At 39.2% G+C, this 12,480-nt stretch overlaps 1 protein-coding gene across 4 annotated transcripts in view; it reads left to right on the forward strand.

The window, feature by feature from the left end:
* KCNAB1 (potassium voltage-gated channel subfamily A regulatory beta subunit 1) overlaps positions 1-12,480 on the forward strand; it is a 420,197-nt gene that overhangs the window by 383,948 nt on the left and 23,769 nt on the right. For all 4 annotated transcript variants that reach the window (XM_077990673.1, XM_015131744.3, XM_028843252.2 and 1 more), the window contains 1 exon segment: positions 12,310-12,395. In XM_077990673.1, the coding sequence (XP_077846799.1) occupies positions 12,310-12,395 (86 nt within the window).

A 12,480-nucleotide genomic window follows, 5' to 3' on the forward strand; every position in this document is an offset into this window, starting at 1 on the left:
TATATCCTAAGTCCATGGACAGGAAGACTTAGTACCTTTTTTTTTGTTTTTTGAGACGAGTCTTGCTCCGTCGCCCAGGTTGGAGATCACAATGGTGCGATTTTGGTTCACTGCAACCTCTGCCTGCCAGGTTCAAGGGATTCTCCTGCCTCAGCCTCCTGAGGATCTGAGATTACAGGCATGTGCCACCATGCCTGGCTAATTTTTGTATTTTTAGTAGAGACATGGTTTCACCATGTTGCCCAGGCTGGTCTTGAACTCCTGACCTCAGGTGATCCACCTGCCTCAGCCTCCCAAAATGCAGGGATTACAGGCATGAGCCACCACACCCGGCCTGACTTAGTACCTTAAAGATGCTGTATTAGTCCATTTTCATGCTGCTGATAAAGACATATCCGAGACTGGGAAGAAAAAGACGTTTAATGGGACTTACAGTTCCACAGGGCTGGGGAGGTCTCAGAATCATGGCGGGAGGTAAAAGGCACTTCTTACATGGTGGCAGGAAGAGAAAATGAGGAAGAAGCAAAAGCAAAAGAAGCAAAAGCAGAAACCCCTGATAAACCTACCATATCTCGTGACATTTATTAACTTATTAACTATCATGAGAATAGCACGGGAAAGACCAGCCCCCATCATTCAATTACCTCCCTCTGGGTCCCTCCCACAACACGTGGGAATTCTGGGAGATACAATTCAAGTTAAGATTTGGGTGCGGACACAGCCAAACCATATCAGATGCCAATTCTGCTAAATGTGTCCTATTCCAACCAAAATCCTTCCAAGCTTTTAAAATAATTTAATAAGCTAATTATGAAATATATACGAAAGGGTAAAGGGCCAAGAAGAGCCAAATGACTCCTGAAAATGGGTAAAGTGGAAGAGAAGGACGTGCCCTATCACAGTACCAGCACTCATTATGAAACCTCAGTAATTAAGAAAGGTACTGGCTATGGGAGAAATTGATGTAATATAATATACGTCCCTGTAATGGACACTCCAGAAACAGTCACTAGCATTTATGAAACATTGATATTTGACAAAGTAGTCTAGAACATCAGTGGGGAAAGAAGGGACTATTCAATAAATGGACATGGAAAAAGTGGCATTCTATTTCCTATAATATGAAAAAAAATGAAACCGGATCCCTACCTTACGCCACACACACACACACACACACAGATACACACATACACGGATGAAGTCAAGGTGAATCAAAAACTTAGGTGACAAGAGCAAAACTTTACAAATTTTAGAAGGACAAAGATTTCTTTTTCAAATTTTAACATTTTCATTTGTGTCACGGAAATATCCCATATCTGGGTAAGACCCATGTTCAAACTATAAAAATTCCTTTTTTACAGACTGAGTTCAGTAACATTGCCAAAGGAACCCCCAGGATGCTTAGAGGACCAGTGTCCTACAACATAGTAATGATAAAACTTTTAGCTTCACAAACGAATATATAAGTCAGGTATCTAGGAAAGTTGCACAGTCCTGTAATTTCAGTTCACTTAGGTTGGTTTGTTTGTTTAAATTTGTTCATTGCGTTGCTCCAGATAAAATTTGAAGTGATGAGTTTACTTTCATTTTGAGTGTTTTTAAATGAATTCGAATTCATTGCACTATTGACAAATCCTATAGAATTTGACATATGCAATAACAGCATTGTACTCTATGTTCATTGTGGATGCCACCTCACTTTTATCAGAATAGAATAACCTCTTTAATTACTACCATTTAGCATTAACCAAACACAGCAAACTGATTACTTGGAATCACCAGGTTTTAGTAGAAAAAGGTGGGGCCATATTTAGATTATGTTGAAAGAAAAGGTGCAATTTTGTGAACTGTATTCTACATAATTATTTCTTGGAGTATGTCAGCAGGCAGTGGTAAGTCTAGGTGAGAAGCTGGAAAAACTGGGGGTGGTGATAAAAGAATTACAGGGAAATAATGAGGATAGAGTTGAAAGCTCTCTCATTGCTTTGGGCAAGTCACTTCGCCATTTTTATCTAAATGTAAGATGAACAACTGCTGTCTTGCTAGGATTAAAGAGTACATGTCTGGTGGAGCAAGAAATAATATTAAGAGGATACAGCACCACATAGCTTCCCCTGTGTAGGGAGAGTTGTACAAGGAGTGAGCAGAGTTCCCAGGACAGCCTGTGTCTGTCTGGGAGAAGTCACAGCAAGGTCAGGCTCTCAATTCAGGGAACTGTTCTTACTTGCAAGTTCTACAAATGGGAATTTTAGGTTCCAAAGTTTTATTTACTTAGAGATGAGGTGAAAGGTAGAGGCGGAGGGAAAGATCACAGGGGCAATACCACAAAACTCAAATAAGACCAAATAATCTCTCAACCTCCATTTATTTATTCTCTTATTATTATTTTTAGTTGACACATAAAAATTCTACATATTTATGGAGCACAGTGTGATATTTTGCTACCCATATACAATGTGTTATGATCAAATCAGAGTCATTAACATATCCACCACCTCAAATGTTTATCATTTCTTTGTGTTAGAAACATTCAAAATACTCTATTCTAGCTATTTGAAAATACAGAATAAACAGTTGTTAACTATAGTCTCCCTACAAAGCTACTTAAAAGTAATATTGTGTTTATTAACCAAACTCTCCCTATTCTCCTTTCCCTCCCACTCATCCCAGCCTCTAGTTACCACTATTCTTTTCTCTGCTTCTATGAGATTAACTGATTTAGCTTCCACATATGAGTAGGATAAATATGAGTATTTATCTTTCTGCACCTGGCTTATTTCACTTAATATAATGTCCACCAGGCTTATCTATGTTGCCACAAATGACAGTATTTAATTCTTTTTTATGGCTGAATAATATTCCATTGTGTATCTATACCGCATTTCCTTTATCATTTCATCTGTTGACGAACACTTAGGTTGATTCCATATCTTGGCTAGTGTGAATTGTGCTGCAATAAACATGAGAGTGCAGATAACTCTTCAACACATGATTTTCTTTCCTTTGGATATATAATTAGTAGTGAAACTGATGGATCATATGGTAGTTCTAGTTCTAGTTTTTTGAGAAACCTCCATACTATTCTGTATAATAGCTGTACTAATTTACATTCCTACCAACAGCATATGATTTTCCTTTTCTCCACATTCTTGCCAGCATTTTTTTTTTTTTTTGTCTTTTTGATGGCAGCCAGTCTAATGGGTGGGATGGTATCTTATGCCTTGTTTTTGTTCTTTTAGGGACAGGGTCTTCCTTGTTGGCCAATTGTATGTCTTCTTTGGAGGAATATGTATTCAGATCATTTGCTCATTTTTAAATTGGATTATTTGGGGGTTTTCTTGTTGTTTGTTTGTTTGTTTGTTTGTTTTTGCTGCTGAGTTGTTTGAGTTCCTTGTATATTCTGAAAATTAATCCCTTGTTAGATGAATAATTCACAAATATTTTCTCCCATTCTGTAGGTTGTCTCTTTACACTGTTGGTTACTTCCTTTGCTGTGCAGAAGCTATTTAGTTTAATATAATTCCACTTGTCTATTTTTGTTTTTGTTGCTTGTGTTTTTGAGGTCTTTCCCATAAAATCTTTGTCCAGACCAATTTCCTGAAGCATTTCCCCTGTTTTCTTCTAGTAGTTTCATAGCCTCAGGTCAGGTCTTACATTTGGGTCTTTAGTCCATTTTGAGTTGATTTTCGTACATGATGAGAAATAGGAATATAGTTTCATTTTTCTACACATGGATATCCAGTTTCCCCAGAACTATTTATTGAAGAGACTTCCCTTTCCCCCAGTGAATGTTCCTGGAACCTTTGTCAAAAATCTGTTGGCTGTAAATATGTGAATTTATTTCTAGTCTATTCCATTGATCTATGTGTCTGTTTTTATACCAGTATCATACTATTTTAGTTACTATATCTTTGTAGTATATTTTCAGGTCAGGTAGTGTGATATCTCAAGCTTTGTTCTTTTTGCTCAAGATTGCTTTGGCTATTCTGGGTCTTTTGTGGTTCCATATAAATTTTAGGATCATATTCTCTATTTCTGCAAAGAATGTAATTGGAATTTTGATAGGGATTACATTGAATGTATAGATTGCTTTGGGTAGTATAGTCATTTTAACAGTATTAACTCTTCCCGTTTGTGAACATGAGATGTCTTCCTATTTTTAATGTGTTCTCTTCCATTTCTTTCATCAGAGTTTCATAATTGTAGAGATTTTTTTACCTTCTTAAATTTATTTCTAGGTGTATTATGCCATTTTTGCATTGCTATAAAGAAATACTTGAGGCTAGGTAATTTATAAAGAAAAGAGGTTTAATTGGCTCATGGTGCTGCAGGTTGTACAGAAAGCATGGTGCTGGCATCTGCTTCTGGTGAGGGCCTCAGGGAGCTTACGATCATGGTGGAAGGCCAAGGGGGGGGTGTATTACAAAGCTAGAGAGAGCAAGAGAGAGAGAAAAAGGAGATCCCAGACTCTTTTAAACAACCAGCTCACATGTGAATTGAGTGAGTGAGAACTCTCTTATCACCAAGGAGATGATGCTAAAGCGTTCATGAGGGATCCACTCAATGATCCAGTCACTTCCCACCTGGCCCCACCTCCAACACTGGGAATCACATTTCAACACGAGATTTGGAGAGGACAAACATCCAAACCATACCACTTGGTATTTAATTTTTTGTGGCTATTGTAAATGATTGCTTTCATGATTTCTTTTTCAGCTAGTTTGTTGCTATTGTATAGAAATGGTACTGATTCTCATATGCTGATTTTGTGTCCTGCAGCCTTATTGAATTTATTGATCAGTTCTAAAAGGGTTTTTTCCACTCATTTATTTGTTTCAAGGTGAAGGCTGGGCTAAAGATGACCATTTTTCACCATGGTCTCCTGCATAGGTGGTCTAGTTCTTCACTTTGGAACTCAGGGGTACTTAAAAACGACAGTTGCTGTTCAGAGCCTTTGGACTTGAGCTAAAAGTGAGACTAAAAGTGTCCCATTTCAATAACCTATTTCACATTTTAGAATAAGGTTCTGAAATCATATTTGGGCAATATCAAAGTCTCACTTCAAACCGTCTAGAGTCAGGGAAAACTAGTGTGTGACAGAGAGGAGAGGTTGAGGACCATGAGCTCTTTAGGGAGGGTTCTCTCAGGGTAGCTACGGGGTGGAGGAAAATGCATTGCCTTCAGAGACATAAAGCTCCATTCTTGGGCCAGAGTTTTGAAGAAGGTTCAATTTCTCCAGATATAAGAGGTTTTATTGACTTGGCTCAGTGTGTGAATTCCTTTCTAGTCTCTTGAATCTGTTCTGTTCTGATTCAGAATCAGTTTGGCCAGTGCGCTGATCCAGAAAGCATATTCCCTATAAACTGCCCTGTGAATACTACTCTTTCTTTAAGCTTTACAGATCAGATGCAGATACCAGCCCTTTTTTGCCTTTCTTTTCAAAGAGTCATCAGATTTTAGTCTTTCTTCAAAAAAAAAAAAAACAAAAAAAAAAAAAAAGAGAGATCATATTTCCCAAGTCATTTATACTCATCATGAACTATAGCCATCTGTGTATTAAATGCAAAGGGATGGATGGATATAACCACACAAGGCATCACATGTTCACAAACACACAATGAGGTGAATTAAGTAAATGTCCTGTTAGTTTTCTCTCCCAAAACTGTCTTCTCCCTCAATGCACTATGCACAGAGCCTCTCACGATGACTGATCACAGAACTTCAAAGCTAGACAGGGTCTATAGACTATCTGCTGAGACCTGGCACAAGTGATTTTATCTTTCTGAGTCTCAGGTTCTTCCTCAACAAAATGGGATTCAAATATTCCCACCTAAACAATTATTGTCAAGATTCAGTATATGCTTAATTAAGATCAATCTGCTCATCTGCATTGAAGAAACTGAGATCTCAGCAAGGACAAGAGATGTCAAAGGTTAGTGACTGTGATGGGGCCAAAAAAACCAATGTCTTTTGCATCCTAGTACATGCTCTGTAAGGCAAATGGAACCAGGCTGTCCTTAGACAGTCAGCAAACCTTTAAGACATGTGACTCATGATCCATACTAAGGATGACATCATTTCATTTATGATTATAAGTTTCCAGTCCTCTGAAGAATGGTAGTCCTCTATCTCCAGGCATCAAGCTGAGAGGATTCTCCACAGCTCAGAAGATGAAGGACTGATCAAGATTCAAGAGGATTCCTCTAAGCTTCAAAGAAGCACAATTATAAACCACCACCACCACAAGCTTCTGAAGTTAAATAAATAAACAACTTAAGGTAGATAAATCACAAAAGCTGATCTGAAGTAAAAATTGTGCCTAGGTCTAGGCCTATTTTTCATTAGTGTTAACAGCAATTCCTCTGATAAAACCAAATTCTTGCATTATACCAGTGTTCTAGCCTCCATCTTGATCCTTGCCTCTTAAAAAAAAAATCTGATATCATCTGGGTTGAACCATAGGATACTGCCAATATTAAACTATTATGGGGCTCTAAAAATAGCAATTTCATTTGGTTAAATATATAACATGTTAGTGTTTAAAGTGATGCCTTTGCTTGTTAGATAATCTTTCTTTTTTACATAAAAGTATAACATATATTTACTGGAAATGTGAAAAATTAAGAACAAAATTACATGTAATTTCACTAAATAATACAATTATTATTTTGCATGTTTTTCTCAGCATTTTGCAAGTATATTTAAAATATTTATAATTGTTAATAATATTCAAGCTTTTAATTATGCCTAAAAACTTCACTCCTAACCTGTTTCCTCATCTAGAATGAGAAGAAACTGCACTGCATTACCTCTAAGGTTTCTTTTGCTTTTGTCTTTTTGTCTCTATGGCCAGATTAATTTGCGTAAATTTTATATGATTAAAACACTCATTTCTAATAAAGATATTTTTATCTTTACTCCTATGGCTTATTGTTCATGCAGTACAACTATTTGCTTACAATTTTCAAAGTTCTAGGGAACATTTTGCAGGAAAAAAAGTTTAATGTGAGCTACCACTTTTGGCATCTGATCCAATTTAGAAAATTAAAATATTGATCAACCAAAATTGTTTTCACTCAGAACAAATAGTTGTATTAATTTCTTTGACATAAAATGCATATTTTTAAAAAGATGGATGGCCTACATTACTGAAACAACTGTCCCCAAAATGTTAGAATCTGGGCCTACTTGAGAAGAAACCTGGGCCATTTTCAGTTTGTGTTACTGTTTCAAATTCACAAATTATTCTACACCCATTATCCCATGTGAAGCTTTGAAAGAATTTCACAACATCCGTATCATTTCTCAATTTACAGAAGGAAATTCAGTACTCAAGGAAACAAAATGGACCTGCAGCATTTATAGGGAGCCACCTGTGTGCTAAGGATACAGGGAGTATGTGCGAGAGCTGCCTGTGGCGGGTGAGCCCTGGGGAGGCACCACTAGGTTAAAGAATAATGATTATTTCAACTTGGAAAGGAGTGCAGAGGGAGGACTTCACAAAGTCTTTCCATAGTTTAGTCAGTTTTTCTAAAAGTTTGTGATTGAGAGCTAATGAAAATAATGCAAAGGCCCTGGCTCATTGAAGGAGGCTAGGACCTGGACCTCAGCATTTTTATCAAACTTCCCAGGTGGTTCTGATTCAGAGCAGAGAGAGAGAGAGAGAGAGAGAGAGAGAGAGAGAGAGAGAGAGAGAGAGAGACAGAATAGATATCATACTAGCTCCTTGCTTATGTACTAAGGCAAATAACTAAAGATTATAGCATGAAGCACTTGGATTAGATAAAAAAGCAAAAGCGGAAATGTAGGAAGACGTTCGTACCCATTGAAATGGCTTGCTTGGGAATAGTATAAAGCAGTGTGTATCAGCATTACTTGAAAGGCTACTTAAAACACGGATGCAGACTTTGTAATTTACTAGGTCTGGGGTGAGGCCCTGGGATTTGCATTTGTAACAAGTTTCCAGGTGCTGCTGCTGCTGCTAGTCCAGAAGCTATACCCCGAGACCATTGGTGTAGACAAGCGCATTGGTTCTAAATCCTGGCTGCACACTAGAATCATCATCTGGGATGAGTTTTTAAATTATCATCGATGCTGGGGCCTCACCCACAAGAGATTCTAATATAACAGAATTTCAGTGGAGCCTGGGCATGGGTAGTTGTAAATCCCCCACTCCAGGTGTTTCTAATATGCAGTCGGAGTTGCGAACCACTGGGGTTAAGGCTTCTAGAAAACTGGGGAAGGAGTCCAGGGCAGGAGAGTCACATTCAGTACTGGGTTATCAGGTTTAATCACATTCGTCTGAGTCTCCTTTCCCAGAGGCAGCTGACGCGGTGCACTAAACTACCTTTCTAACATCCTTTCCCCACTCAGAATTGTTACTCTGCCTAGGAGGCTTTTAAAATGCATCTCCATGTTATACACTTAAAACAGCAGTATCTAGAAGACAGTTGATTTTTCCTTTCAGCAATGCTGCCCTCTAGTGTTCTTAATTATTCAAATCATGTAAAAACCCACCTCAGCCATCAGTATGGTTCTTTCCTGTTAGTAAGCTAAACAAATTTTTCTCTGAAATAGAATTAAATTTTAATTCATGGCAACATGAATCTCCAAAACTGCAGTCTCTTGGTTCTCCTGAAATTTCTCCCTAGTTTTGATGTTGCAGCCTCCTTCCAGGACAAGAACTCACAGAGTTCTCTTTTCCCAATTCCACCAAGCTTTTCTCTTCAGAGTCAAAAGCTAAACAGTGAGGAAAAAACTAGCAGGAACAAAAAGACCTGGCCATTGGAGTGCCTTGCACAGGCTCTCCTCACATTTTTCTCATTTCTCCTACACATCTCACGCCTCCTTGTACTCTTGGTTCACAGTTTATTGAGACTAGAATTCATCAAACAGGTGCTCCCATGTCTTCCCATGATGAGTTCTACAAACCTCCCTGGGTCCCATCATCTTGACAGAAGTGTCCTTCCCACCTATGGGGGCTCTGCCCCTCCTCCCTCTCCCTTTATCAAGTCTCCCTCTTCCTTCCCAGCCCCCAGTCTATTTCATCAATAACTCCCTCTTCCTAGGTCACTCCAAATGGCACACACGCTTACTCTTAATGTCCTGTGACTCTGAATGTCCCGTCAGCTCGTGTCCTGTTTCTCTTCCAAACGTATTGAATTCATTGTCTTTAAGGCCTCTCCTTCTTCCACTCATTCTTCCACTGAGTGGCTCCAATGGCTCCAGCCTTGCTTGATCCCATCACATCACTGACACTGAAGCTGCTCTTCTCACGGTCCGCAGTGATCTCCCTACGTGTGTCCAAATCCTGTGGATACTGTTTGGGGCTGTTCTGACATGAATGTCCACGGCATTCCACCCTGTGGGCACAGCTCCCTCTTGAAGTGCCCTCTGCTCTTGGTCTGACACATCCCTGTGTGCCAGCTTCCTTCCTGCCCCTCTGGCTGGCCCTTCCTACCCAGCATCCTGCATGGGTCCTGTCTCTAACCCCTGGGCTGGCCATCAGAACCTCTTCTCTTTTCTCTCTATAGACTTTCCTTACGAGGCTCATCCATTTTCATGAATTTAAATATGATCAATAGACTGGTAACTAATAAATGTATATACCACCTCCGGCCCAGATTGTTCAGTGTCTTATTTATCCAACTATTAAATATCCGCTCAACATCTCCCCTTTTGTATCTCACATGCATCTCCATTTTTCGCATGTCCGAAGAAGAACCCTTGATTTTTCTCCCAAACATGTTCCTCCTTGAGTCTCCTTTATCTCTGTAAACAACCAGATATCTGGGAAACAGCTTTAATTCCTCCCTTTCCCTCACCACACCCCATCTATCTGTAAGTATTGTGGATTCTGCCTTCAACTTATATTTTGAATATATCCACCTCTCTCTCTGTTTGCCACCACCACCCTATTACAAATCACCCTCATCTCCTGCCTAGAATACAGCAATACCTTCCTCAAGCTTTTCCTACTTCCTCCAGTCCTCCCTGTTACTAATGATTCTCCACAGCATAGAGACAGTGTTCTGAAATGCAAACTCTATTCTACCATCCCCTTACCTGATAAAATGTTAATGGCATCATTAAACCTTGAATAACATACAAATGACATGGTTTGCCCTCTACCAACTTTATCTTGCACCCCCGTCCTCCTTCCCTCCCATTGCTGGGACTCACTAAGCTCTGTCCTTCCTCAGGGCCTTGGCACATACTATACCATCTGCCTCGAATGCTCTTCCACTGTTCTTCACATGGATGGCTCCTGTTTGCTTTTTTATGCCTAAACATGATTGCGCTTTAGTGAGACCTTCCTTACTCCACTAAATATGTCTTCTCTTTCATTTCCTGTCCCAGTCCCCTATGTTATTTTCTTTATAACACTTTACATTTTATAATGACTTACTTATTTACCTCTCTGTCTCTCCCACTCAACTTGAAACTCTCTGAGTCCAGGAAGTTTGTGTCTGTTTTACTCACAGATGAACCCAGCAACCAGCACAGTGACTGGCAAATATTAAGCTTGTAATACCTGTGTGTTTTATAATTGAATGAGTGCGCACGAAGAGTCACAACTTCCACTCCATCTTCACTGCTCTTGTCAAGGACTCCCAACTGCCCAAGCCACCTGTCAGCACTCTGTACCTGTCTTACTTGATGGCGGAGACAGAGTTAAGGGAGAGGCCAGGTCCAGTTTATTTTCTGTTAACTTCTTCTATGTTTACCAGCATGTTTGATTCACCACAATATCTCCAGCACCCAGGACAGCAGACACCTAATAGATACTGTTGATTGACTGAACTCCCAGCTCTGAATGACACAGGATGTAAAGGGAAAGGGAGCTGGTGCAGTGATGGAGACATCCAAAGAGAAAATTCATCTGGGGCAGAGATTCATATCATTGTTTTCAACTTTTAGAAATGTTTATCATAGGCACGCATCTCCATTTGTACAGTAAAAGAGAAGAAAAGCGGTTCCTTACACGTTTTTAATCATATGTTTTATAAATGGAGAATGAACTTCATAGTTTTAGTTGCTGGGCAATAATTTGATATTCTAGAGTCTTTCTCCAAGAAAGAAAACGTTTGCTTATAAAGCCAGCTTTTATCTCTGTTGGACACACAATGGTGAATGAAAGCATTCCCATCTTCCAAACAAAGAAATCAAGGGCGATTAAAAATAATTTACACAAGCCAAACAAGCAAAGAAGCTAAGACTCTAACTCTGGCCATTTCATTCAAATCCTGTTCCCTATCGATTTAGACAGTGCCTGCTCATGAGAAATAATAATAATAAAAAAGAATACATCTACTGCAACTCTACTTTGAGACAAGGATTTGGTTCTTTTGAAGGGCATTTAACTGACTGGTATTACTGAGAAATAGAAAAGCCCAAGGCACGTGACTATTTGAAAATGTTGAATGACCTGGCATCCTGAGTGTTTAACTGACCTGCTTTGAGGAAGAAATCCAACCCTGTCTGTAAATTTTAACTAAATTAAACTGAGGGTCTCCACGCTCTCTTGTTCCGCAACACATCTGGCTGGTGCCAAGAGGATTTGCTCAGCTCCATCCTCTGGGGAAGGGATTCATTTTCCTGTTTAGGAAATGTGATGTTCAGCTGCATGAGGCTGATGAGCACACCGGGTGGGACCACAAACAGGCCCCAATGAAATCAATTATGTGGGTGTCTTAGGACAAAATTTGGTTCAAAGTGATCAAGGACAGGGTGTGTCATTGCAAGCTGTGAGCCACTGTGGCTTCAGCTGTTTGTTCAGCATTTAATATGTTTATCTTTCTGCTAAACACATTGTCGCTGAGTCACCTCTCTTAGAGACCCATTCTGTGTGCGGCCATGCTCTGCAAGTCCAATATACAGAGGCAGGCCTTTCACCCTCAGTGACCTCACATTCTGCAAAGTCAAAGCAGATACCTTCTCTTACTTCTCACTTTAGTGAAGAAGGTACCCAGGCTCTTAAAAAGGTGAATCGTGTATTCTTTATTAGGCCAGGAATCATCAAGCAATAAAAGTAAAGGAAGAACTTAAAGTGGTCATTATATTTTCAATACCATTTAGTGTTGTTGCTGCAAATGGAAAATGGAATGTCAGTTTACCTAAAAGTACCATCAGCCTCCAAACCATCAATATTTCGTGTCAGACAATAATGTTGTCACCAATATTAGACTAATTTTATTAATCAAACAAATAACTGCATTAAGCTTCTAGGCTTTGGCTAGAGGGGTAAAAATCACATATCTTTGAAAAGTAGATGAATTCATGAAATGTTGTCTGTTTGACTTTCCATAGAAATTGTCCGAGCCATGACACATGTGATAAACCAAGGCATGGCGATGTACTGGGGCACCTCGAGGTGGAGTGCTATGGAGATAATGGTAATTTAATTTCTATTTTTAAATGGTTATTGAGTACCTTATTATTGCTTTTCAGATGCCATGCATAAATTGCAAGATCTTTTGC

This window comes from Macaca mulatta, chromosome 2 (genome assembly GCF_049350105.2).
Source record: "Macaca mulatta isolate MMU2019108-1 chromosome 2, T2T-MMU8v2.0, whole genome shotgun sequence".
NCBI classification, from domain to species: Eukaryota; Metazoa; Chordata; class Mammalia; order Primates; family Cercopithecidae; genus Macaca; species Macaca mulatta.